At 33.9% G+C, this 27,532-nt stretch overlaps 2 protein-coding genes and 1 long non-coding RNA gene across 3 annotated transcripts; 1 reads left to right on the top strand and 2 right to left on the bottom strand.

Annotated features, from left to right (window-relative positions):
• The first annotated feature begins 19,492 nt into the window (after positions 1 to 19,492).
• On the top strand, positions 19,493 to 22,227 carry LOC139869988 (uncharacterized). Its single transcript, XR_011766513.1, has 3 exons — positions 19,493 to 19,618; positions 20,187 to 20,235; positions 22,014 to 22,227. It is a non-coding gene; the product is annotated as an uncharacterized lncRNA (long non-coding RNA).
• Positions 22,228 to 22,632: 405 nt separating this feature from the next.
• Positions 22,633 to 23,824, bottom strand: LOC139872536 (caffeoylshikimate esterase-like). Its single transcript, XM_071860426.1, has one exon. It carries the CDS (start codon positions 23,670 to 23,672, stop codon positions 22,692 to 22,694), a length of 981 nt encoding a protein of 326 aa, XP_071716527.1. The 5' UTR covers positions 23,673 to 23,824; the 3' UTR covers positions 22,633 to 22,691.
• Positions 23,825 to 24,887: 1,063 nt separating this feature from the next.
• On the bottom strand, positions 24,888 to 27,269 carry LOC139872115 (caffeoylshikimate esterase-like). Its single transcript, XM_071859932.1, has 2 exons — positions 26,659 to 27,269; positions 24,888 to 25,478 (listed from the first exon to the last, which is right to left on the bottom strand). The coding sequence occupies exons 1-2, from the start codon at positions 27,169 to 27,171 to the stop codon at positions 25,023 to 25,025; spliced, it is 969 nt and encodes a 322-aa protein (XP_071716033.1). The 5' UTR covers positions 27,172 to 27,269; the 3' UTR covers positions 24,888 to 25,022.
• Positions 27,270 to 27,532: the final 263 nt, after the last annotated feature.

Below are 27,532 nucleotides of genomic sequence, written 5' to 3'. Positions count from 1 at the left end.
AAATATTCCCGTCCGAAATTATTTATCTCTTCGTGCTATCTATATTACATCATAAAGGAAACTGTTTAGTTTTTATATTCTGTAAACTTTCGAGTTTAAAATAAGAATGATATTGAAGTAGTGTTGAGAACTGATGCATGAGTTAGTATAATATAATGACACTTGATCAACATGATTATATTACAGTAAGTCATGTTGAGTTTCTAATAGAACGTGATGATTCACAGATCATAACATCATCATGTGCCATGTTACACGACTCTTACATTCTACCTAATCAATAAACATATCAAGAACATATTTTCTTGATAGTTCTATCTTTTCTCTTGAATTCTGGTAACCTAACCAAATCAAGATCGTGCTATTACAATCTCTCTCTTTGAACATTAGTCATGTTCATTCAAAACTTCATAATTACGAATTCTGGACCATTACTTGATGTGCTTAATGGATAGAAGAGAAAACAGAGCATAAAGCTTCAAAGTGTAAATGGGGGTATAAATCGCAGTAAATAGGAAAAAGCATTAACTGTGGATGACAATGATTATTGGAGACAGAAGCAGGGACATCAAAATATAAGGGAAGATATAAAACCTAACAACAACGCAGAAATTACAAACCATGAATGTTAATACGAATAGCAATATAAAGACACGGTATAATTAAGAATAGTATCACCCCAAGGTAATAGTAGAAGTAAACAGATTTTTCTGATGGAAGATTGAAAAGAAGGATGACAGAAATGATAATTAGAAAATATCAAGGATTAGAACGGGATTAAGCATTTTCACAATCTTTTGGATATATGAACTAAGAAAGGAAGTATAGGAATGGTGAGAATAATTGAACGAAAGAGCTTAAATTTATAGTGGAAATATCAGACGGAGTAATCGAGGCAGATCACCGTATTTAATTATAGAGATCTTAATTTCCTTACTCGCCGAAGAATCAAATCTTTTAGATTTTGAAGATTTTCTTTAATCCCTTGAATTCCAGAATTCAAACCTGACTACATCAAAAGTTAAATGACAAAACTTTACTTTACTCATTTCATTCTTTTATGATAGCTTCATTCGTGCTCTTCGAATAATCAAATTTATCCATATTATTCAATGATAATAAAACTCTACTTATCAACTCATATTCGTCATGAAAACATTTTTATTGTTAGCCATGACCACCTCACTCAAATTTTGGGACGAAATTTCTTTAACGGGTAGGTACTGTGACGACCCGGGAATTTCCGACCAAATTTAAACTTTAAACATATATGATTTCGATATGATAAGCAAAGTCTGCAAAGTCGAGTCTTAAAATTTTTGGAACAGTTATAGGAAATCATTTGACATTTGACTATTTTCGATGATTCACGAATCATTGCTTGTAAATATGTGGATATATATAAATATATGTATATATAAATATATGTATAATATACATAATAACATGAACATTAATAAACTATTATATGCATTTATTGTTACAAATAAATATGTAAAATAAAATACATTGTAATAAAAACTATTATTTTATATATATAATATATGTATATTTCTTGTATATATATATATTGTTATATTTAATTTAATTATTTTGTATATATTTAATTGCGTAGTAAATGTTGTTATTTAAAACTGTTTATATATATACATAGTGTATATTAAATATACTTAATTTTGAGCTTAAATGGTAAATGTCTGTAACTTTCAGTTGACGTTTAATTATATTTAAAATAGGTCATATATATATATATATATATATATATATATATATATATATATATATATATATATATATATATATATATATATATATATATATATATATATATATATGAAGTTTTAAAATAAAAGTTGGTCCAAAATTTGATTAAAAAGATAACAGTTTTGATAAAAAAAAATATTACCTTTTCAATCTAAGTTTTTTGTACTCCGTACATATAAATTGGAACAGAAAATAAATAATTATCGAATCTTTTTGATCAGGTTTCAAACAGGTAATGACTGAAATAAATAAATGGACTTAATCTTAAAATATGGGATTTTTCTGAATTAAATTATCCGTAAATGTTTAGCAATGGACACGCCCCGTGTAAACTGTCGGCAAGAATAGTCTAACTATATCCGTGAATGAAATCTATGATTGAGATGCACAGTTGTTTTTGATTTTTAATTAATATCTAAATTATATTATCTATACATGTATTACATACAACATTTAGGCTAGATCATCTATCATTCTTAATCCATCTTCTTCTCCTTCGTGACCACCGGGAACCTACGCTACCTTCTCCTACAACCGGCCACCATCACCTCCGACACCCGACCCTTAAACCGCCATGTTCTCCTCTTTCATCCTCTCTCTCTCTCTTCAAACTCCATCATGAATCACCATCACATTAGACCTCACGACCTGTTACCACCTTCGGCTCCTAACCGCCACCATACGCCACCTTTGCTACAACCACCTTCCACCATCATTGAACACCTCAAACAACCACTCGTGAATTTTTCTTTAAACTATTGTTTATGAATTTCTTTCAGTTTAATCACAGACATCATTCAAACCTCTATATTTTTTTTTTGCTGCTCGACACCAAGCATCATATGCGACTTCTTTTTCTTGTTTCTCTTTCACCTGTTGTAAAACACCTCAAGCCACCACCACTTCACCACCGGTTAATCATCTTCATTCGTAAACCATAAACAACGGTTATTATTTGTTATTACCACTATTCAAGCGAAGAAGATGATAATTAAAACTGCAACTAAATTGCTACGCTATTACATCTGTTCCTATCACCAGCTTCTGTACGATTACCATCACAAGAAATCACCATCAATGACTATTTATTTCTTTTCTATTGTTCATTTTAAAATTCCATCTAAACCCACCACAACTGTTATTGCTTTTCTGTTTTTATGGATGATGATGATGATTATGTTGACGTTGAGGATGAAGATGAATAAAGAACATGATAATGATGATCATGAAGAAACCGTAAATTGAATGATGATGAGAGTTAGATGATGGTATTTATGATAATAAAAATGATACATGATGATGATTAACACTTACATGCTGAAGATGGTATACGTATGATGAATTAATGAAGATACAATGAAACTGCTATTTTTTTTTCTTCGGTTGATCATCAGTTCTTATTCCAGCATATAACAAATCACTTAATAGGGTTGTTTTAGATTTAGTAGGCTTGTTTCGTTGTTGGATTGGGCTGTTAAACGAATCATTAAAAATAGAAGCACTTGGGCCGGTTAGGATTAATGTTGTTGGGCCATGATTAAATTGGGACGAGGCAGAAAAGAGGTTAAATAAGTATGGGTTACAAATAATAACAGAAAAGCTGAAGTGGTAGAATGGTTGAGAGGGTTGTTTGGGTTTCGAGAGGTTGCGGGTTCGAGTCTCGTCTAGGACATTTCTTTTTAGAAAAAGTTTGCTGAGGGTATACACTTTTATTTTTTTATTTTATTATTGTTATTATTATTAGTTATTATTATGTTTATTATTATGTTTATTATTGTTATTATTGTGATTATTATTGTTATTATTATTATTAGTATTATATTTATTATTATAAGTATCATAATTGTATTTATTATTATTATCATAAACATAAGTATCATATCCATTATTATTATTATGAGTATTACTTACGATATTATTGTTAATTTTAAAACTTTAATATTATTATCATTATAATGAAAAGGTTTATTATCATTATCATTACAATACAAATTATTATTATTTTCGTAAATATTAATATTAGTATCTTTTTATAAATAATAGAATTGCTGATATTAACATGAGTATTATTTATATTATCATGAGTAATATTATTATGTAATTACAAAGATCTTTATCATAACAAAATTTATATTTTTTTTTCTTTACAAAATGAATATATAAAACATATACGTATTAATAATATAAATAAGATATAACTAATAAATTTATATATATATATATATATATATATATATATATATATATATATATATATATATATATATATATATATATATATATATATATATATATATATATATATATTTGTTAAATTACAAGTACATGGTTTAATATATATAAACGAATGATATAGGTTCGTGAATCCGAGACCAACCCTACACTTGTTTAACTGACGTCATGTGATGACCCAGAAATTTCGACTAAATTTAAACTTAATCTTTGTATGATTAACATTTCCGACACGATAAGCAAAGTCTGTAAAACTGAATCTCAAAATTTTTGAATTACTTTTATATATTTAAATACCTTCGGTTGTTTTCGACGATTCGCGAACAATTATATGTAAAAAGATACATATATACTATAACATGAAAAGGTAACAATGTATTAATTGTTTGATACCGTACATTAAACTTATTGGTTTAAATATCTATTTGAATGTATATGATAAGTTGAAATATTTATTATTAAAATTTATTTATAAATAACGTCCAATGTGTATTTAAAAACTGATTTATGTATATTAAAAAGATATATACATATATATAATAAACGATAGTAACATTCGTTTATTGATTCAATTGATATTTAGATAAGTTAACTAAAGCGTTTAAGATGAACCAGTTAAACACTAATTTGCTACAGTGTTTTCAAATTGCCACATTACTCAAAATGCTACAGTGTTTTCGAAAATCACTATTTGCTACAGTGATATTGATTTTGCTACAGTGAATTGCTATAGTAAAATTTGACTTTGCTACAGTAACTTTGCTACAGTAAAACACTATTTTAAAATGTATTTTTAACAAATAACGAGACGATGATTTATAGAAGTAAATGACCAAAATACTCGAAAGTTTAAGATATACTATGAGTGGTATAGTTTATGGATAACTTAAGGCTATATCTTGACAAAGGTACGTGTCACGAAACGTAAAATGCAAGTTTTCTCAGCGTACGAAAGGACATTCGAAAAACCAGAACCGGGACATAAGTCGAGTGATGACGTACGACTTATCGGAACAAAAATTACAAGTTAACTATGCACGTGAATTTAATATAATATATAATTAATTATTTAAATTATATATATTATATTAATATTTAATTATGTCGACAAGCTAGGAGCCAAAACAATGTGAACTGTCCCTGGTCCTCATGCGAGTCGCATGGCCAGAAGGCCATTTCCATGCGAGTCGCATGACTCCAGATTTCAGGCCACATCTATAAATTTCAGTGTTTTCGCTCGATTTAAATCACACACATACACAAATATATATATACTCCGTAATATTATTTATTATTTATTATTATTATTATTATTATTATTATTAATAAGATTATTATTAATCTTATTATTTTTTATTATTATTAGTGTTATTATTTTTGCGATACAAAAATAATAATGTACAAAAAATATTACGACGGAGTGCTGTCCAAGTAATTTTCAAAATATGTTTTCGAGCGAGAAAGAGCTAAGGAAAATATGAGTTATTGCCAAGGAAATTATGGGTAATGTTCGGGGGTATTTTTGTGAATCAAACCTCGTGTTTATCATCTCCGATGCGTCTACGTGCTTTCCTGCAATATTGTATATCAATATTAAACTGTGAGTTTCATAAGATCCCTTTTACTCTCTACATTTTTGGGCTGAGAATACATGCAAATGCTTTATTAACCGATATACAATATTTATATGCGTGAGTTTCATTTGCTCCCTTTTACTCTTTATGTTTTTGGGCTGAGAATACATGCAAATGATTTAATAACTGTTTTACAATATCTATATGCGTGAGTTTCATATGATCCCTTTTACTCAATATATTTTTGGGCTGAGAATACATGCGACTGTTTATAAATACTGAAAATACTAGGTTTATATGCGTGAGTTTCATATGATCCCTTTTACTCAATATATTTTTGGGCTGAGAATACATGCGACTGTTTATAAATACTGAAAATACTAGATTTATATGCGTGAGTTTCATAAGATCCCTTTTACTCTCTACATTTTTGGGCTGAGAATACATGCAAATGCTTTATTAACCGATATACAATATTTATATGCGTGAGTTTCATTTGCTCCCTTTTACTCTTTATGTTTTTGGGCTGAGAATACATGCAAATGATTTAATAACTGTTTTACAATATCTATATGCGTGAGTTTCATTGATTCCTTTTTAATTGCTTTTGCAATCTATATTTTTGGGCTGAGAATACATGCACTTTATTTTAAACGCAATGGATACAAGTACATACTAAATTCTACACTGAGTTTGAACCGAAAATCCCTTAGCTTTGGTAACTGTTAACTGCCAGTTATAAGAACTGGTGGGCGCGAGTAGTAGTATATGGATCCATAGGGCTTGATATCCCCATCCGAGCTAGAGCGCTAGCCTTTTAACGGACGTATGCTATTTGAGAAGCGTACACGTTGGTTTGCGTGTATTATTAAGATGATTATACAAAGGGTACAAATTATATAAACATTAAAGTTTAGTTACCAGGGTGCTCAATTTTGTAGAACCGATTGATAAACGTTTCGAATGAAACAACTGAAATCTTGTGATCCACCTTTTATGTAAAACCTATTGATAAACGTTTTGAATAAAACAACTGAACTTTTGTAATCCACATTGATATACGGATTATGTGTAATATTAAAACTATGAACTCACCAACCTTTGTGTTGACACTTGAAGCATGTTTATTCTCAGATTTCTAGAAGTCTTCCGCTGTTTGCTTATACGTGATACAAGATATGTGCTTGGAGTCATACATGCTATATACAAGAAATTTGCATTCACCAAACCATTACCATGTATCTTATTTTGACTGTATTGTCAACAGATGTATTATTGTAAACCATTTAAATGGTGATTGTCTATACGTAGGAATCATCAGATGTTAAAAACCTGGAATTTATATATTCATTTATGAAATACCTTTTCAAACGAATACAATGTTACAAAATGTATCACATAGAGGTCAAATACCTCGCAATGAAATCAATGAATGACGTGTTCGTCCATATGGATTTGGAGCGATCGTCACAGTTGGTATCAGAGCGTTGGTCTTAGCGAACCAGAATTTGCATTAGTGTGTCTAACCGGTTATTGTTAGGATACATTAGTGAGTCTGGACTTCGACCATGTCTGCATGATAAAAGTTGTTGCTTATAATTTTTTTTGTTAGAAATTACCTGCTTATCATTCCTTGTGTGGAAAATTACCTGCTTATCATTTGTAGTCTAGACACACCTTATTGCATGGATTGCATGACTAGTGTATAGACAAAATGAATATCTTAGCGTATCTGTTACTGTTACCTTTACTTGACAGTTTCCGAAAGTTTCTCCGTAATTTGCGGATCCTTTGTACTATATAAAGGTATTCTATGTAATTAAAATATCATCCGATATCCGAAAATCATTTCACATCGAAAATTATTTATCTAACCGTGTAAGATGAATTCTGCAAGTAATTCGAGTTCTTCGGATTCCGATATGAATTTCCACCTGAGTTCCGAAAGCAGTGTAACCGGAATGAATCAACCAATCAGTCATCACCAATTCTGGATGAATTGGGGATGGGTTCGTAATCAACTTAATCAATGGAGACAAGAGGAAGGCGATCCTTTCCACCAACCGAATTCACCTCTTGGTGAGGAACCTGAGGCACTTACCGGCGAACCCGTTCGAAACACTATCTTTACCCTAATTTCCAGGATATTTCGCAACGATTATATGATAACTAGAATTTTAAACTTTATTCATCCTCTCGTACCAACCGCCAATCATCCCGGAATAATAGAAGAAGTTAACGAGCTTCGCGCTCGAGTTGTGGCTTTGGAGAATATGATGCACAATTTGCAGGCATCACAGGCAGCACCGGTAGCACCACCAGAACCAGCAGCACAACCAACAACAGTACCAGTACCACCAACAACAACATCCGCACCGTAAACCTTAACCTCACAATCTGCCCCACGAGTATCAACCTCATACGCACCGTAGGCACCGAAGAATACTAATAACCATAAACGATGAAGTATTAATTCATAACTTCATTGGAGAAATATCCTGCGACGATTATGTAATCTTTAATATAGAAGAGATTATTCGTTTCTAGTTCTAACCGAAAACCAAATGAGTTTAATAACTCATTAAATCTATATTACATCTGAAGGAAATATACATACATATATTTTCATAAAGATTGTAATTGAAAATCCTTTTGTACAAACTGTTAATGATGAGAATATTTTAACGGGTAGGTAATACCCTAGAAATATATAAATTCCACATTAATATGTTACACTATACATTCTTCAATTCTGATTCAGCAATCATTAACTATACTGCTCAAACCTATAGATATACGTATCTGTTCATCGCAGAATAACCATTTTCATTCAATTTCATATTCTGATTTCGATTGATCAGAATCCAAGTCAAGATTAAACGAAAAACATCACTCTTAGATTCCTACATCTTTCAAAACCATGCTTCGAAAACCATGCTTTGAATTCAGAACAGTACTAGAACATCATATGATTACATTTTGCGTTCAAACCCATCGAAATTCTTGGAAACACTTCAACTAATGAACAAACGAGAAGACAAACCAACTACACGATATCTACGAGAATAAAGATTTGTAATTATAATCATATATCTGGAAAGCTCTCGAAACCTAAGTAAAACTTTAACACGTATCTTTGATAAATCCTTCGGCATTATCATTACTGAAAATAACCTTGCAATTCCTTTTTAAAAGTATCCAGTATTATCACCCATTCAACTAATCAACGACGACCTTTCAGACTTATAACTTTGGCATATACGTTTTTGTTACTGGGGAACCTTTTATGTTCCACCATATTAGCAGTAAATGTACCAGCGACTCCGTCACTCTGCTATTTGAAACTCTCCGGAAATCACTATATATACATTGAAACCCTATCATGTACTCATCCACATCTTGTAACAATAGTTGCCATTCCAACTATCGGGAATTTGCAATCAGTATTTTGAAATCTTGCAGCACGTCTACGCCAACAGTTATATGTGTACATATAACGTCTACCTCCTCGAATTACATACTTCGAATGTGAAGTTTTTGAAAAACACCCCAAACTATGAAACTAGTTCTCTGAAATTAGAACAATGCTGATGAAGCAGCAAAAACTGTAAACGACCTTAACAGTCAAAAGTTTGATGATAAAGAATAATATGAGGGTAAAGCTGAGAAAAAAAAAAGGGTTTGAAACTGGAAAACGGATTGAGCAAAGTATGAAGGAGGGCTGTGGATAAATCACAAAGACTAAACCTGCCTTCAAAGAATACAAATGATTCAGTATCTGCTGAAGTCATTAACGAATACCTTGCTACTAACTCAAAATCCGTTACGAACAAATCTTCTTCATCATTCTTCGATATTAGAAATTCTAAGATATCATCGTATCTTTTAAATATCCTCGATATTTCTGAAGATATTTTCATAAGCATTCTTATCTGAAATCATTCATCTCTTCGCGCTATCTGTATTACATCATAAAAGAAACTATTTTAGTTTCTAAATTCTGAAACCTTCAAGTTTAAAATTTGAATGTTTTGAAGTAGTATTGGGAACTGAAGCATGAATTAGTATAATATAATGACACTTGATCAACGTGATTATATTACAGTAAGTCATGCTGAGTTTCTAATGGAACGTGATAAAGGTTCACAGATCATACCCTCATCATAAACCATATTACATAACTCTTTCATTCTATTTAACCTCTAAACTATCAAGAAAATATTTTCTTAATGATTCGGTCTTTTTCGAGGTATTCTGGTAATTTGACAAGTCAGATTGTGCTATTACCGTTTTTTTTTTAAAACATTAATTATGTTCATTCCGAAATTCATACCTACGAATTCTGGACCATTATTCGCTTGATTTAAAGTCGGGAAGATAAAACAAAAGCATGAAGCTTCAAAATATCAATGAGAGTATATATAAGTAAATTGGAGAGAGTATTGACTGTGGATGTCAATAATTATGGAAAGACAGAAGCAGAGACATCGAAATATAAGGGAAGATATAAAACCCAACAACTACCCAGAAATTACAAACCGTGTATATCAATGCGTATAGCAATATAAAGACACGGGAGAATGAAAAATACTATAACCCCAAGGTAATGGTAGAAGAAAATAACTTCCTCCGGTGGTAGATGAAAAAGAAGAATGACAGATATGAAAGTTAGGAGTATATCAAGAATCAGAACTGGATGAAGCATTTTTTTACAATCTTTTGAAAATAGGAAATGAGGAAGAAGATGTAAGAGTGATGAAAATAATGAAACGGAAGAGGTCAATTTATAGCGAAATATCAAACATAGCAATCGAAGCAAATTACGCATTTAATCAAAAGAAATCTTAATTTCCTTAAATTCCGAAGAATCAAATCTTATTTAGATTATGAAGATTTTCTATTCCTTAAATTATGGAAATCAATCGTTAATACGTCAAGAGTTAAGACGAATCTCTATTCTCCATTTCACTCTATTACGATAACTTCTCTTATACGCTTCGAGTAATTGGATTATTTTATCCATATTACTCAACGGTAATAAAATTCTATTTATCAACTCATATTCGTCATGAAAACATTTTTATTGTTAGCCATGACGACCTCACTCAAATTTCGGGACGAAATTTCTTTAACGGGTAGGTCATGTGATGACCCAGAAATTTCGACTAAATTTAAACTTAATCTTTGTATGATTAACATTTCCGACACGATAAGCAAAGTCTGTAAAACTGAATCTCAAAATTTTTGAATTACTTTTATATATTTAAATACCTTCGGTTGTTTTCGACGATTCGCGAACAATTATATGTAAAAAGATACATATATACTATAACATGAAAAGGTAACAATGTATTAATTGTTTGATACCGTACATTAAACTTATTGGTTTAAATATCTATTTGAATGTATATGATAAGTTGAAATATTTATTATTAAAATTTATTTATAAATAACGTCCAATGTGTATTTAAAAACTGATTTATGTATATTAAAAAGATATATACATATATATAATAAACGATAGTAACATTCGTTTATTGATTCAATTGATATTTAGATAAGTTAACTAAAGCGTTTAAGATGAACCAGTTAAACACTAATTTGCTACAGTGTTTTCAAATTGCCACATTACTCAAAATGCTACAGTGTTTTCGAAAATCACTATTTGCTACAGTGATATTGATTTTGCTACAGTAAAATTTGACTTTGCTACAGTAACTTTGCTACAGTAAAACACTATTTTAAAATGTATTTTTAACAAATAACGAGACGATGATTTATAGAAGTAAATGACCAAAATACTCGAAAGTTTAAGATATACTATGAGTGGTATAGTTTATGGATAACTTAAGGCTATATCTTGACAAAGGTACGTGTCACGAAACGTAAAATGCAAGTTTTCTCAGCGTACGAAAGGACATTCGAAAAACCAGAACCGGGACATAAGTCGAGTGATGACGTACGACTTATCGGAACAAAAATTACAAGTCAACTATGCACGTGAATTTAATATAATATATAATTAATTATTTAAATTATATATATTATATTAATATTTAATTATGTCGACAAGCTAGGAGCCAAAACAATGTGAGCTGTCCCTGGTCCTCATGCGAGTCGCATGGCCAGAAGGCCATTTTCATGCGAGTCGCATGACTCCAGATTTCAGGCCACATCTATAAATTTCAGTGTTTTCGCTCGATTTAAATCACACACATACACAAATATATATATACTCCGTAATATTATTTATTATTTATTATTATTATTATTATTATTATTATTATTAATAAGATTATTATTAATCTTATTATTTTTTATTATTATTAGTGTTATTATTTTTGCGATACAAAAATAATAATGTACAAAAAATATTACGACGGAGTGCTGTCCAAGTAATTTTCAAAATATGTTTTCGAGCGGGAAAGAGCTAAGGAAAATATGAGTTATTGCCAAGGAAATTATGGGTAATGTTCGGGGGTATTTTTGTGAATCAAACCTCGTGTTTATCATCTCCGATGCGTCTACGTGCTTTCCTGCAATATTGTATATCAATATTAAACTGTGAGTTTCATAAGATCCCTTTTACTCTCTACATTTTTGGGCTGAGAATACATGCAAATGCTTTATTAACCGATATACAATATTTATATGCGTGAGTTTCATTTGCTCCCTTTTACTCTTTATGTTTTTGGGCTGAGAATACATGCAAATGATTTAATAACTGTTTTACAATATCTATATGCGTGAGTTTCATATGATCCCTTTTACTCAATATATTTTTGGGCTGAGAATACATGCGACTGTTTATAAATACTGAAAATACTAGGTTTATATGCGTGAGTTTCATATGATCCCTTTTACTCAATATATTTTTGGGCTGAGAATACATGCGACTGTTTATAAATACTGAAAATACTAGATTTATATGCGTGAGTTTCATAAGATCCCTTTTACTCTCTACATTTTTGGGCTGAGAATACATGCAAATGCTTTATTAACCGATATACAATATTTATATGCGTGAGTTTCATTTGCTCCCTTTTACTCTTTATGTTTTTGGGCTGAGAATACATGCAAATGATTTAATAACTGTTTTACAATATCTATATGCGTGAGTTTCATTGATTCCTTTTTAATTGCTTTTGCAATCTATATTTTTGGGCTGAGAATACATGCACTTTATTTTAAACGCAATGGATACAAGTACATACTAAATTCTACACTGAGTTTGAACCGAAAATCCCTTAGCTTTGGTAACTGTTAACTGCCAGTTATAAGAACTGGTGGGCGCGAGTAGTAGTATATGAATCCATAGGGCTTGATATCCCCGTCCGAGCTAGAGCGCTAGCCTTTTAACGGACGTATGCTATTTGAGAAGCGTACACGTTGGTTTGCGTGTATTATTAAGATGATTATACAAAGGGTACAAATTATATAAACATTAAAGTTTAGTTACCAGGGTGCTCAATTTTGTAGAACCGATTGATAAACGTTTCGAATGAAACAACTGAAATCTTGTGATCCACCTTTTATGTAAAACCTATTGATAAACGTTTTGAATAAAACAACTGAACTTTTGTAATCCACATTGATATACGGATTATGTGTAATATTAAAACTATGAACTCACCAACCTTTGTGTTGACACTTGAAGCATGTTTATTCTCAAGTTTCTAGAAGTCTTCCGCTGTTTGCTTATACGTGATACAAGATATGTGCTTGGAGTCATACATGCTATATACAAGAAATTTGCATTCACCAAACCATTACCATGTATCTTATTTTGACTGTATTGTCAACAGATGTATTATTGTAAACCATTTAAATGGTGATTGTCTATACGTAGGAATCATCAGATGTTAAAAACCTGGAATTTATATATTCATTTATGAAATACCTTTTCAAACGAATACAATGTTACAAAATGTATCACATAGAGGTCAAATACCTCGCAATGAAATCAATGAATGACGTGTTCGTCCATATGGATTTGGAGCGATCGTCACACGTCATATGTATTTTTACTACAAAATACAGTATGGTGAGTTTCATTTGCTCCCTTTTTAAATGCTTTTGCAATATATATATATATATTTTGGGACTGAGAATTCATGCGCTGTTTTTATAAATGTTTTACGAAATAGACACAAGTAATCGAAACTACATTATATGGTTGAATGATCGAAGCCGAATATGTCCCTTTTTACTTGGTAACCTAAGAATTAGTAAACCAGTCTACTAATTGACGTGAATCCTAAAGATAGATCTATTGGGCCTAACGAACCCCATCCAAAGTACCGGATGCTTTAGTACTTCGATGTTGTTTTTATCATGTCCGAAGGATTTTCCAAAATGATAGGGGATATTCTTATATGCATCTTGTTAATGTCGGTTACCAGGTGTTCAGTTCATATGAATGATATTTTTGTCTCTATGCATGGGACGTATATTTATGAGAAATGGAAATGAAAATCTTGTGGTCTATTAAAATGATAAAAATGAATGATTATGATAAACTAATGAACTCACCAACCTTTTGGTTGACACTTTAAAGCATGTTTATTCTCAGGTATGAAAGAAATCTTTCGCTGTGCATTTGCTCATATTAGAGATATTACTTGGAGTCATTCATGACATATTTCAAAAGACGTTGCATTCGAGTCGTCGATTTCATCAAGATTATTACTAAGTCAAATATAGTTGGAAATATTATGAAATGATATGCATGCCGTCAACTTTCGATGTAATGAAAGTTTGTCTTTTAAAAACGAATGCAATGTTTGTAAAATGTATCATATAGAGGTCAAGTACCTCGCGATGTAACCAAATGTAATGTATTCGTCCAGATGGATTAGGACGGGTCTCTACAGAGCTAGTGTTCGGGTTGGGGTTGTTTCCCTTGAAACCTTCATGTCGCTTAGCCGGGTTTTGATCATAGACTCTCCCCTTGTTGTTGTCCCACTTACGCTTCTCACTGCTATCCCCCGATTCGGATTTTGCCTTTTCCGGTTCATCGCTGATAATTTGGTTCATTAAGGTGTGTGCCATGCGCATTGCTTCCAGGACATCAGCTGGTTTTGAAGAGGTAACATTTCCCTTAATGGTCTTAGGAAGTCCCCACAAGTACCTTTCCATTCGCTTAAACTCCGGGGTAACCATCGTGAGACACATCAGAGCTAATTCCAGATACCTACGGTTGTAGCCATCAATATCGTTTCCTACCACTTTCAGTCCCCAAAACTCAGTTTCCATCTTCTGTATCTCTGTTCTGGGGCAGTACTCTTCAATCATAGCCCCCTTAAATTCCTCTCACGGGGTAGCATACGCCTCATCAATACCCTTAGCTTGAGCAAGTGTGTTCCACCAGGTTAGTGCGCCGTCCGACAGCGTACATGAGGCATACTTGGTTTTGTTCGTCTCTGAGCAGTTGCTTACACGGAACACCGATTCTAATTTCTCAAACCACCTAGTGAGACCAACTGGCCCCTCAGTACCACTAAAGTTGTGGGGCTTGCAGCTTTGAAATTCCTTATAAGTACACCCATTACGAATGGGCTGGTTAACTGGTGGGGCTTGGGGGTTCATTTCCGCTAAAGCTGTGGCTCAAGTCAAAATTTTTGACTCAAGTCAAAATCCAGTATTCAAATAATAATAATACAGTATATGGTAACCAACAGGGAATCAACACAACACATGTTACTTAAGTAACGCAAATAGATTCAGATACCACAAAATCATCATACAGTAACGTAAATAGAACACCGTACAAAGATTAAACAACACTAAGTTCCATTCATTAATAAAAAGTTGCATACATTCGCATAAGATTCGTACAATACATGAGTGAAACATGAAACTACAAACGAGATTACATAAATAAATCTAATACAAAAGCCCTATGGTGATGATGGGTAAAGGATGTCCATCATGTGGGACACCTGGTCCTCGAGCTCAGTTACCCGAGCATGGAGGGTATCCACCTCCCCCGTCAGTGCCTCGACAGAGGGAGAGGCTGGTGGAGCTGGCGGTGCTGATGGTGCAGGTGGTGCAGATGATGCTGGTGGAGCTGGTGGTGCAGACGGTCCAGCACCAGAAGTAGATTCTGCATAACGGGGAGCCTTACGTATGAATGAATCAGCAGGATACGGCACAAGCCGCTTACGAGCGGTAACTCTAACCTTCAGTCCACGTGCGTTAACGAATGACCTACCTCCGTTAACCCCTGGAATAACAGTACCGTCGAAACGATACCGCTTCTTCGGCGGGGTAGAGGGTGGCTGCACGGGTGCCTCCTCAAGGTCCTCGTCGGAATCATCGTCGCTGGAATCGTCGGATGTTGAGTCGTCAGATGATGAGTCATCGGAATCATCGGAAGGTGGATGTGCTCGGTCGGTAGTCATCAGTCGGTATCTGCTGGGTGGAATCGAAACGACGTGTCCATCAGGTAGGCGTCTAGCCCAATGATTATGCTTAATACAGAACGAAACGTCCCCATATTCCCCAGGAATCACAGCACCACTGGAATGGTGTTGTGGCTCTGAGGGTCCTGGGATGAGTGGAGCTGAAATCTCCGGTGGATCCTCATGTCCGTCTGAGATGATCACCGGGTCGGGTGCATGGCTACTGGCTCCGGAGGACGAAGCGCCGGAGTCGCTGGAGGGTAAGGAGGAGTCTGATTTGCTCTCCAAAATGATAACAGGTGGGACGTATTAGGCAAAGTAACTATGACAGTCTAGATTATCTATAGCAGTAAATAGCATGGCAATAACGACAAGTATCATGCAATCGAAAGCAGATAATAGCATGCAGTAGTGAAAACAAGTAACAGCATACGTCATATAGCAGTAAAAGTAAGCAGCAACATGCAGCAAGTTCCGCAGAAACAAGTAAACTAGCAAGTTGTAGATTAGTCCTATTAGTGAATCCTACTCGGTCGGGTCTTGACTCACTAATGTAACCTAATTCCCTATAACCAATGCTCTGATACCAAATGTGATGCCCCGTACAAAACCATCGTGTACGGATCATCAATAACAGGATCATTACAAGGTCAAACACTATATGCTGTTTTAAAATAAGTTTGCATTCATAAGAAAAGGTGATGTCTTAACCAACATCAAATGTTTAACAACCGATAGTATGCTTCTATGAATAGAAGCAATTAATAATAGTACGTGACCCATAGGTCGTTACAAGTTCATTGTTCAAAAGTAATAAAGTTTGAATGCAAAATAAACGTTTCATGCGAAGACATCTCTAATAAGCGCAGCAGGAGTCTACAAAGCATGGCAACTACAGCGGAAGCAATCAAACCTTAAGCACCTGAGAAAAACATGCTTAAAAATGTCAACACAAAGGTTGGTGAGCTATAGTTTAAGTATAACAGTAACGTAAGGTAGGCCACGAGATTTCAGTGTTTCAAAACAGTATGAAAAGTATATGTTCAACTGTAGGCACTTGGTAACTAACTTAACGTAAATAACACCCCCTAAAAGTACACTTGGCGAGTGCGTAAGTTTACGAAGTATTAAACACCCATTAAATGCTAGCGCTACTAGCCCGAGTGGGGATGTCAAACCCTATGGATCCATATATAAGATTCGCGTTCACCGGTTCAAAGACCAATGACTAAACGTTACCGAGCTAAGGGGAAAGTTTATGCTGTTGTATAACCCACACATATATAAAGTTTAAGTACTCGTGCCTAGTATGTAAAACGTAAAATGCGCATGTATTCTCAGTTCCCAAAATAGTTAAAGTGCTATAACTCACAGTGGAAAGTAGTAAAAGTCGATACGCGGGAATAGTAAGCAAGTGATTGGTCCGAAAGGTCCTCAACCTAAGTCAAAAGTTACTAAGTCAGTAAATCATTCCCAAAGATTTAAATGTATGTAAATTAGGTCTTAAGTACCATCATCATTCATCATTAAACTAAAAGTGTAAAGTAAGTTTTAAGTCAAGACTAGGGTTTGAAACAAGGGCTGACTTCGTTCAGTCGCCACGACCTCTATACAAACTGAAATGGGGTGAGACCAGTGGCCATGGCTCCGTATATGATTCCCCTAGAGGCTGACCAATTTCCAGAACCAAAATCGTCTTCTTTTGACCGTGGTGACGGTTTAAGTGCGAGTAGGTCAGAAATTTCAGCACAACGTTAATAGGGTGTAGTGACTTTCGGGAGGCCATAGATCCTAAACCATAACTCGGATTAAGACGAGGTCTAAATGGAAAATCATCTAATCGAACCGAACTAACTGAAAATCAACTTTCCATTAGCCCAGGTGGTCTGATCAGTTCCAGAAAATAGTAAGAAAGGTGTTCCGATGGGTTCTTGGTGCTTGATGCTCATCACGGTTCTCATCCTTGATGCGTATAGCTTCAAGTGTACAACTCGTTGATGTGTTTGCATCATCTTAACAAAGGTTTGACCATCATAACACTAGTGTAAGTCTAAGATAAGTAGCACAACTCATTTAAGGGTTGTAAGTAGTTTGATGAACCAAAGTTACATCAAGATCTTAGATCCGACACATACATGAGTTCTACTAGTAATATTAAACTATAAACTTGAAAGTAAACTAAATAAACAAGATCTTAAGTTGTAGAACTTAGTTCTTAGTTAGATCTTAAAGATCCTAGACTAGAAAGTCTAGATCTAGTGTTCTTAAGTTAGATCCTAAGTTACAAAACTTGGATTTACACTTTAACGAAACCATAAGTTATGAAACTTAGATTTTCAACTTGTAACATGTATATAAGCTTATAAGCTCTTGTTTACAACAAATTTAGAAGACCATAAGCTATAGAAACTTAGATCCAACACAAGTGTTTGAAGTTATAACTAGAAAGTTATACTTCCATGTTCTTGAACTTATAAAGTTAACTTTTAGTTTCAAGAAATATGAGATCAAGATTAACTAGTAATACTTGACCAAATTAACAACATCACAACTTTAAAGTACTTACAAAAGAAAGAATTAAACTAAAGTATAAGTATTATGTTCATGTTTGTTTCATACTTATGAAGATTCAAATCAAAGTTTGGATCTTAGGATTTAAGTCTACAAAACATGAACACAAGTATGATTATGAAACTTATGAACAATCTTGAAAACATTTAAATGTAGAACCATAAACTAGTAAGTTTAGATTCTTGTTCTTGGTTCTTCATCAAACAAAAGATGGAAGTAACCAAGATTACATGAAGATACAAGTTAGAAAACTTGATCTTTAACATAAACAAGAAACAACAACAAGTAACAACAAACTACAACTAGTAATTGATGATGATGGATGGCGGTTTTGGAACAAGAAAAAGAAGAAGAAAAAGTTTTGTTACTTACAATATTTGAGAGAAAAATGAGAGAAAATCGAAGTGTGTAAGTATGTGTGTATATGGAATGAAGTATACAAGTGAATAAGTAATCAAAAAAAAATTTGAATCCCTCCCCACACATACAAAGGCCGACGGTTTTTGTAGCTCAAAAGGGAAGGGTCCAAATCTACTTTCATGCATGAGGAGATGGTGCAAGCTAGAAGAAGTAATAAAGTTAAATGGTATGGAAAAGTAGTGTAAGTATACATGTAACAAGTCCATTAAGAAAGTAGGGTGGGCTTCCAAGTCCATAACCATTAATAAAGGCTCAAGTCCAAGTATGCAACAATTAATTAAATAAAGCTCAAGTAATTAACTACTAATTAAAAATGATTAATAATAATTAATCAGGAACGTAAATAATATCCAAAATATTATTCGTGAAAGTTACGTGTGTCACAAAGACAAGTCGAGACATGTAAAGTCAAATACTAAATGTATAAAGATACATTTATTAAAATGCAAGCATTAATAATAAATTATTAACAATTATACGTTTGAAAATCCATGGTTTTTACAATTTATTTATGTGTGCAATCATTTATTTTGGGTGGTGCTTTCTAACCTAATTTTGTGATATGTGTTTAAATTATATGAAGATGGAGGTGTGGAGTTATACAAACAACAACAACGACGTGTTATTTACAAGCGATTCCAGTTTCTTTTCAAGGTAATTTTTTTGAAGAAAAATAGGATTCCTATCATTCTTTGATTTTGATTTGTGTTTTTATTCAACAATCTTTAACTGAGTAGTTGAAATTGTTGTGGTAATGCAATTCATGAATACTTGATGACTATATTTCAGCGTAATTGACAATCTTTTTTTTTTTTTTTTTTTCGTTGAATTGTTTTTTTGAAATGTTGGTTTCATTTTCTGCTACTCCCGTCATTTTCTGCTACTCCCGGAAAAGACAGGTAAATGTTATTTTTGAGAAGGGTTATTTTTGGAGATTTTGGCTGTACTTTGATTATCTGCTTTTTAATGGTGTTTTCCAGAGTTGTTTTGCTATTGTTTGTAGTTCTAATTTAGGTTGGTTGTAACATCTGCACAAATGCAATTTCTATTTCTTTAGATAATTATTTTTGGAGGCCTTTTTGGTTCTTATTTTCCTCTGTAAATTTTATATCAATATGGGTGGGTCACTCATTTACCTCTTTAGTGTTTAAACTTATAACTATAAGTAGTTATGCATATATGGATGCCTATAATGTATTTTGTGTTGCTTTTTTTTTTTCAGATTCTTTGCTGACTTTTCAATTTGTAGTTTGTGTCTTCACTTGCAAAAGGTAAATTGGATGTTTATTATTTCAAATGTATAATTGCGGTTTCTATTTGTTTTGTTAACTGTCTTTATCAGCTTCAATTTTTGTTATATAAATGTTCTTTACTTGCAAATTAAGCCTACTAAGTTACATTCATAAGTAATTCTTTTAGATCGTTGCAACAAGTCTTCCACATCCATCAAACGGAATTATGTACACATTTTTAACATTGAGTTCTTTCATGTACATAAGAAAACGAAGTTTCAAGTTAGGTGTCTTCAAGACATCAGTTTAGATTTCTCCACAGTTTTACGAAATTTTCAGTCAACTGCATTGTGCCTGCTGTTATTTTCTTTCTATTTGAGTCTGCTCTAACATTTTCACGCTATCCTGGCTGCTTACATATTTGCAAGTGTTGTTTTTATAGGGTGTTATTACTGATCATGTATTATGTGTGTCAATTGATTTATCGAAATTTCCTTTTTAATTGGTTTCTACTTTATTAAAGTTTGGTTCATTTGGTTGTATTAGAAGTTGAATTTTAATTGGTTATGTGAAAATTTTGTTGGAGGAAACCAATAACAAAATGGAGTGAACATCTGAAAGTGAAAGTGTGTTCAGGGACTTCAGTGGGTCCGCTTAGTGATGGATATAGTTGGAGAATCTATGGTCATAGGAGATTTTAATGCTAATCATCCACGGTTAGAAACTTTAATCCGTGTTTTTTTTTTTACCATTTGAAGTGGAGACCCCATAAATGTTTGAAGTTATAACATATATATAAGAATATTCATAGACCTAATTATGTTCCACATCGTTTTTAAACTAATTTTGACTGAAAATGTTGTTGATGAATGATAAGCAAATAATAAAATATTAAAATTTGGGTTCATCTCAGTTTAGCCAAATCTATGTGATCTCCCCAGCCCAATAGGGACAACACACCCCCTACTTCAAGCTGATACTTTTGAGGTGTTGTTAGTTTGAATGTATGTTTTATGTTACGAGTAATTTCATATATATGTGTTTCTTGCATTACTCTTACTTAGTTTAGTTGTAGTTGATGTTAGATGTTCTGGCATTATGTTTCGTAGCCTCCTACATGTATCATTTCCTAGGATTGATGTTCATGCCACAACCACCTGTAATACGTTACATAGGAGAAAGTTTGATTGGTGATTTGTAAGACTTAATTAGTGTAGGTTAACTTGTTTATATTTTGTTTGTTTAGATATAAAATATACTACTGTTATTATGTGATAATTATACGTAGAGCATGCTATTATAGCTGCCGGTTCATGTCGGGTTCGAAATAACAATGGTACGTATACTAGAAAAATTAATTTCATCATGATCTTCTGTTTGTGTGTTATTTGCTTCTCATCATGTTCACTCTGTACTAATTAAAAAGCACATATACTTCTGAAAATATGCATGTTCACAAATGTAAATGATTCTAAATTACAAATATTTTCATATTCGAGCTGTTTAGTGTTATTGGGGTAGGGGCTGTTGTTGTTGATTGTCAAAATAGGAATCACCAAGATTACAATGTTATTATTGAACTGAAAAGGTGGGACTGCTAAGCGCGTGAATAAATTGCATCCTTTGTATGTGTCATTACAGTTTCTTTTACTATTTACTTATGGTCAACATGGGCATGTAATCAATATTGTTTACTTCCAAGATGCGATCGGCTTTTTCAGCAATATGTGAGGACTGCGCATACTGTAGCGTTGAACTAGATTGTATTGATTATTTACGAAACAAGCAACAAGATATTAGATATGAACATGTTTCAGGTTTATACAATGAGATCAATAGAGGGGACTACCATGAAGCAGATGTCAAGCATTACGCAAACCACGACAAAGAGAGCACTATCTCAGAATACCATGGGTAACGACAAAAAGAAGAAAAAATTATAGAAACAACAATGAAGAAACTACTACTACTACCTACATGAAGTTTGTTTTGTTAACTCTCCCAATATGTATGTAACTTTACTTGAGGTCTCTTTTGCCCTTTTAGCAAAGTGCTCTTTTGTTAACTCTGCTAATATGGAATGTAATTTTACAACGTGATGTCAAGTGACCATAGGTAGAACCAAACTTCCAAAAAGATAGTAAGAACTGCGCCGCAGCAACGCGCGGCAGGTCTTTTTCTAGTTTTATCTATCTTGGACAAAATAATAAATTTACAGTGGTAGGTGTATATGTATGAACTAAAACCATGTGTCCTCAAAATGAACTGAAAAATGAATGAAATGAAAGGTGCAATGGAGTTTCACTGTTGTTACACTCATAGCTTTTAACTTATGTAGAATTAAAAGTGATAACAGAATATAGTAATTACTAACTTAACTCACCTTATCATATATAGGAAGAACATTACACACGCTACCCCAAATGTACTACACACAAAACTTAACCAAATGTACCATTACTCTTAATCGCGATGACAATCTGAGTCCGATTTCGTCAATTATCACTACCTTTAGAGCCAAACTTAATCGCCTTCTCATCGATCCACGCTTTCATATCCATCAACACACGATCCGCATCCTCATCCGACTCTCCATTAATCAACGAATGCCCCATCCCTTCGTACAACTTCAACGCCTTATCCTCCTTCGCAGTCACTGCTTTCTCATACAACATCTCCGACCCACTATGACACGCCATAGGATCCGACAACCCATGCCCAGCAAAAAACGGAACCTTAACATCTTCAAACTTCTTTCGCACGTGTTCAGTCACACGTGCAACCTCTCTCATGGTTCCCACTCTCGCCTTCCCTGCATATCGTCTCGGATTCATCGCTTTAATACTCGGTTTCCCCGGCCTTGGTGGCGGTGGGCCCTTAGGACCCGGCATCACAGCCCACGTGTCCGCCAGTCCAAAAAGTAGTCCGTACAAAGTTAAATGTAGTTTAGAAGGCATCATGGGTTCAGGTACGACAAAAAGTGGTGCGGAGAAAATGATCCCGGTCCACGTGTCAGGATCCGATTGGAAGTACATTAGCATAGTGATCAACGCGCCCATTGATTCACCAAACAGGAACGCTGGGAGGTTAGAGTAGTGGTCGCTCTTACGAACGCTGATGAAGTAAGATAATGACGTGGCAGCCGCTTTGTCCATGTCACCTATGTAACCATGAAGACCGTCTGAAAGGCCGTGACCGATAAGATCGGCTGCGAAAACGGCGTAACCCCAGGAGGCGTAAGCGATGCATATTTTTTGGAAGGCCCAGCTGGTGTCGTTGGTGTAACCGTGGGTCATGAAAACGGTGGCTTTGATGGGTTGGTTTGGGTCTAAAGGAAGCCATGATTGAGTGAAGATTTTGGTGTCGTAAGGTGTTTGGAAGTATGATTTGGTGTTACTTACGCCTTGTGATTTGTAGTACTCTTCTTCCGGTGTGTCGCCCCAGTAGAACGGCGGTGGTTGTGGCGGTGGTGGCATGGTTGGTGACGGTGGTTGAAGTTGTGACTAGTGAAAATAGGATAGAGATTTAAGAATGAATGTAAAAGATAAGTATGGAATTCAATAATGGAGGATCATACTTTACTTTGGTTTTACTCAAAGTCTTCTCATCATTGTTATTTTTTTATTTGAGCAATGTCAAGCTTTGAATGAATATGTGATCAGCATAGAAAAAATAATCAAATATTTCAAGTTTTTATTTAAAAAAAAATAAAAATAAAACTTATAATTTAACACAAAACTATAAATAAATATTAAATATTTATTTATATTCCAGTGTGTAAATTATCCTTAAACCCTGATCTGTTAATTGAAATACTCAACTCATATTGCTAGAAATTTTTATTTTTTTATTTATTTTTTGTATAAAAAAAACTAATAACAATAAAAACCAAATTAAAGGACTTTCCACAATCGATGAAAGACCTTATCAAATACACATGGGACTCAAAACGGCTCGCAATTTACAATAAGTTTATCAGCCACCACGAGTGAACAGTAACAGTATGACATCACCGCTGATGTCATGCTAATGTCAGCGATTTTGTCTTTTTTGTTCTTTTTTCTTTTTTTTCTTTTCCATCTCAAATATTTAGCCCAAATGGGCATATGACATCTTCCTAGTTAAAGAATAAAACCAACAACAAACTAACCAAAAACATACCAACAGCGAGCTAAACCGGATCAGAACTAAACCAACAACGAACAACACCCAAAATAACCTAAACAAACTAGAAATCACGATGAAAATCACCTCCCACAAACAACAAATGGGACAAAAACAGAGAAACAGATAGGCATCACCAAAAACATAGGCACCACAACATATCGCGAGTCGAGCAAAGCGAATTACGGGCGTCCAAGCTTCCCGACCGGCGGCAAATGAAGCTTTCTTCCCTCTCAAATCCGGTCTCACTACCTTCCCATTTACCTTTGAAACATTCTCGAATTTTCAAGTTCGCGACGAATACAAGAAGTCTTTAGAGGACCCCACCAATTTGCCTTCAACCGTTGAGGGTTCAAGCACCGTCTCGTATTGCTAGATATGTTAAGCTTTGTGTTTAGAATTGAAAATTACCGTACATGTTAAGCTACTCATCTTTGTTAAGCTTTATGTTAAGATTGATTTTTTTTTAGTAGTTGCACAATTAGGAATATTCAGAAAAAAAGTCAAATACGAGGATATAAAATTTGCGTTATTATAACAAATTTACTCTTTAACAACAGTACACTCATCTGTAAACATATTTTCCTTTAATTTTGGACCTTGGTAGCAACAAGCCAACAATGACATATCACATATATATAAAGACACTGAGTTACCTCATATCAGTTACTTGAACATTTAGGACCAAACTTAATTGCCATCTCATCAATCCAAGTTTTCATATCTGCTAACACGCGATCAGCATCCTCATCGGGTTCCCCATTGATCAACGAATGATACAATCCTTCATACAGCTTCAACTCTTTATCTTCATTTTCAGTTACAGCGTTCTGATACAACATTTCCGACCCGCTATAACTCGCCAGACCGTCTGACATCCCATGGGCCGCAAAAAATGGTACATTGACCTTCTCGAAGTTATTTTGCACGTAATTTGTGACCCTGACGATTTCCCTCATCGTCCCCACCCTTGCTTTCCCTGCATATCGCTTTGGGTTAGCTACTAGTATCTTCAGTTTCTCCTTATCTCTCACTGCCTTTGTCACCAACTTAGAATCTGGCATTGCGGCCCATGTATCCGCCAGTCCAAACAACAGCCCGTACATCGTCAAATGTAGCTTTAATTGAATAGCAACGAAACTTAAATTTAGATCAAAGATATATTAGTCCAACATACAAGCTTATAACTTCATAAGTTTCGATGGTACTTAAAAAGATGGCGAAAACGTTTTTAATTTTCATATATGGAACAAGAAGAAGAAGAACAACAACAACAATACCCAATTCCACTAAAGTCATAGGGAGGGACGACTTCATCTACTCGGGGAAGTAGAGATTCAAAAGAAAAAAGTATTCTATGTAGTTATCTAGTTTTTAGTAGATAAGATGGCCTAATTGTGTTATTCCATGACCATTTATGACCATTTTTTCCGGTCACTCTAAGATATATATGTTGTTAGTGAAGTTTGAACCTGGGACCTTTTGTGAGAGAACCTAACCGATAGGCTATTTTGGGTAACCTTAAATGGGAAAATTTTAACCGTTTACCTAGAAAATTCTTTATAATTTATAACTCGCAAAACAATTATTTGCCTATGGATTATTCCATTACCCAAATAGCTCCTTTGATGCCTAAACAGAGGGATTGAGTCATGGTGCGTATCCAAAATGTTATTAGACCACAAATAAAGCCGCTTTACCAGCTCAATTTGACGAGGATTTGAGATTTTTTACGCCCTCTGACGCCCCTATCGCGGCGTCAGATCTGAGGAGATTTATTCAGCGGACTGGCTGAATCTATTTTAGGAGTCAGATATTTTACAGACCAATCAGAATTTAACACACGTGTATATATATTATTAATTTATTTCTTTTATACCCAACTTTCATTTATATTTTACCACATCAACCAAAATCTTTTCACTAACTCAAATTTAACGTTCACCGTTATTTAACTTCACTTCGTTACATCGACAAGTTATGGTCAAAAACCCATTTTTTTTTACCGAGCATCAACTGACTCCACGTCACACTCTCCGTTATTTGTGGTCCTAATGGGATATAGTTTTCAAAAGTTTTATACTATGAAAGGGTAGTAAATAACGCAATTCTGTCATCTAAAACTTCTACCAGTTATTTCTATTAAACATGTCATAAATCTATCAAGAGACCTGTAAAAATAAATCGACATAACAGATTGATATTAATAAATCATTATAAAAAAGTTTTTTTTATTTATTAATAAATCATTATAAATAAGTGTAGAACGATATATGGTCAACTCCAGTTTAAACTCACCTTAGAGGGAACCATGCCTTCAGGCAAGACGAAAAGGGGAGACGAGAAGATCAAGCAGGTCCACGTGTCAGGATCTGATTGGAAATACATAAGCATAGTAATCAACGCTCCCATGGATTCACCAAAAAGAAATGCTGGGAGATTAGAGTACTCATCGCTTTTACGAACACTAATGAAGTAAGATAATGACGTGGCAGCAGCTTTGTCCATGTCACCAATGTATCCATGAAGTCCATCTGAGCGACCATGACCAATGAGGTCAGCTGCATAGACCGCGTACCCCCATTTGGCATACGCGATGCATATATTCTGAAAACACCAGGTGGAGTCGGATGTGTATCCATGGGTCATGAAAACAACAGCTTTAACGGGTCGGGTCGGGTCTATAGGAAGCCATGATTGGGTGAAGATTTTGGCGTCATAAGGTGTTTGGAAATATGATTTGGAGTTACGGATACCTTGTGATTTGTAGAATTCTTCTTCGGGTGTATCGCCCCAGTAGAACGTTGGCATGGTTTTTGATCGGAAAGGTGCTAAAAATGGGTCAAGTTACAAACTTTGGGATTAAAATTTAGTGGATCTCGAGGATGTGTTGACTAAGAGGAGTAAGTATATTATATATTATTGTTATTATTATCTACTCAATTTAATTATTTGGTTATGATTATTATAATATATTTATTGAAAGATTTTCTGCTATCAGGTGACACCGGATCGTGGTTGGTAGGTGTTTGATTTGGAAGTAGGTGTTTTTGGCTTTCACGACAATGTTTTTAAGATTTGGCGCGCTTTAAAATGAATCCATAGGTGGTAGCAAGGTTGCAAAATTCGCTATTCGGGGATTAATCGGTCGGGACTTTGAAAGGATTAATCG

This window comes from Rutidosis leptorrhynchoides, chromosome 10, assembly GCF_046630445.1.
Source record: "Rutidosis leptorrhynchoides isolate AG116_Rl617_1_P2 chromosome 10, CSIRO_AGI_Rlap_v1, whole genome shotgun sequence".
NCBI lineage: Eukaryota > Viridiplantae > Streptophyta > Magnoliopsida > Asterales > Asteraceae > Rutidosis > Rutidosis leptorrhynchoides.
The sequence above is the reverse complement of the archived record's forward strand: the minus strand, read 5'-3'. Positions and strand labels throughout refer to the sequence as shown.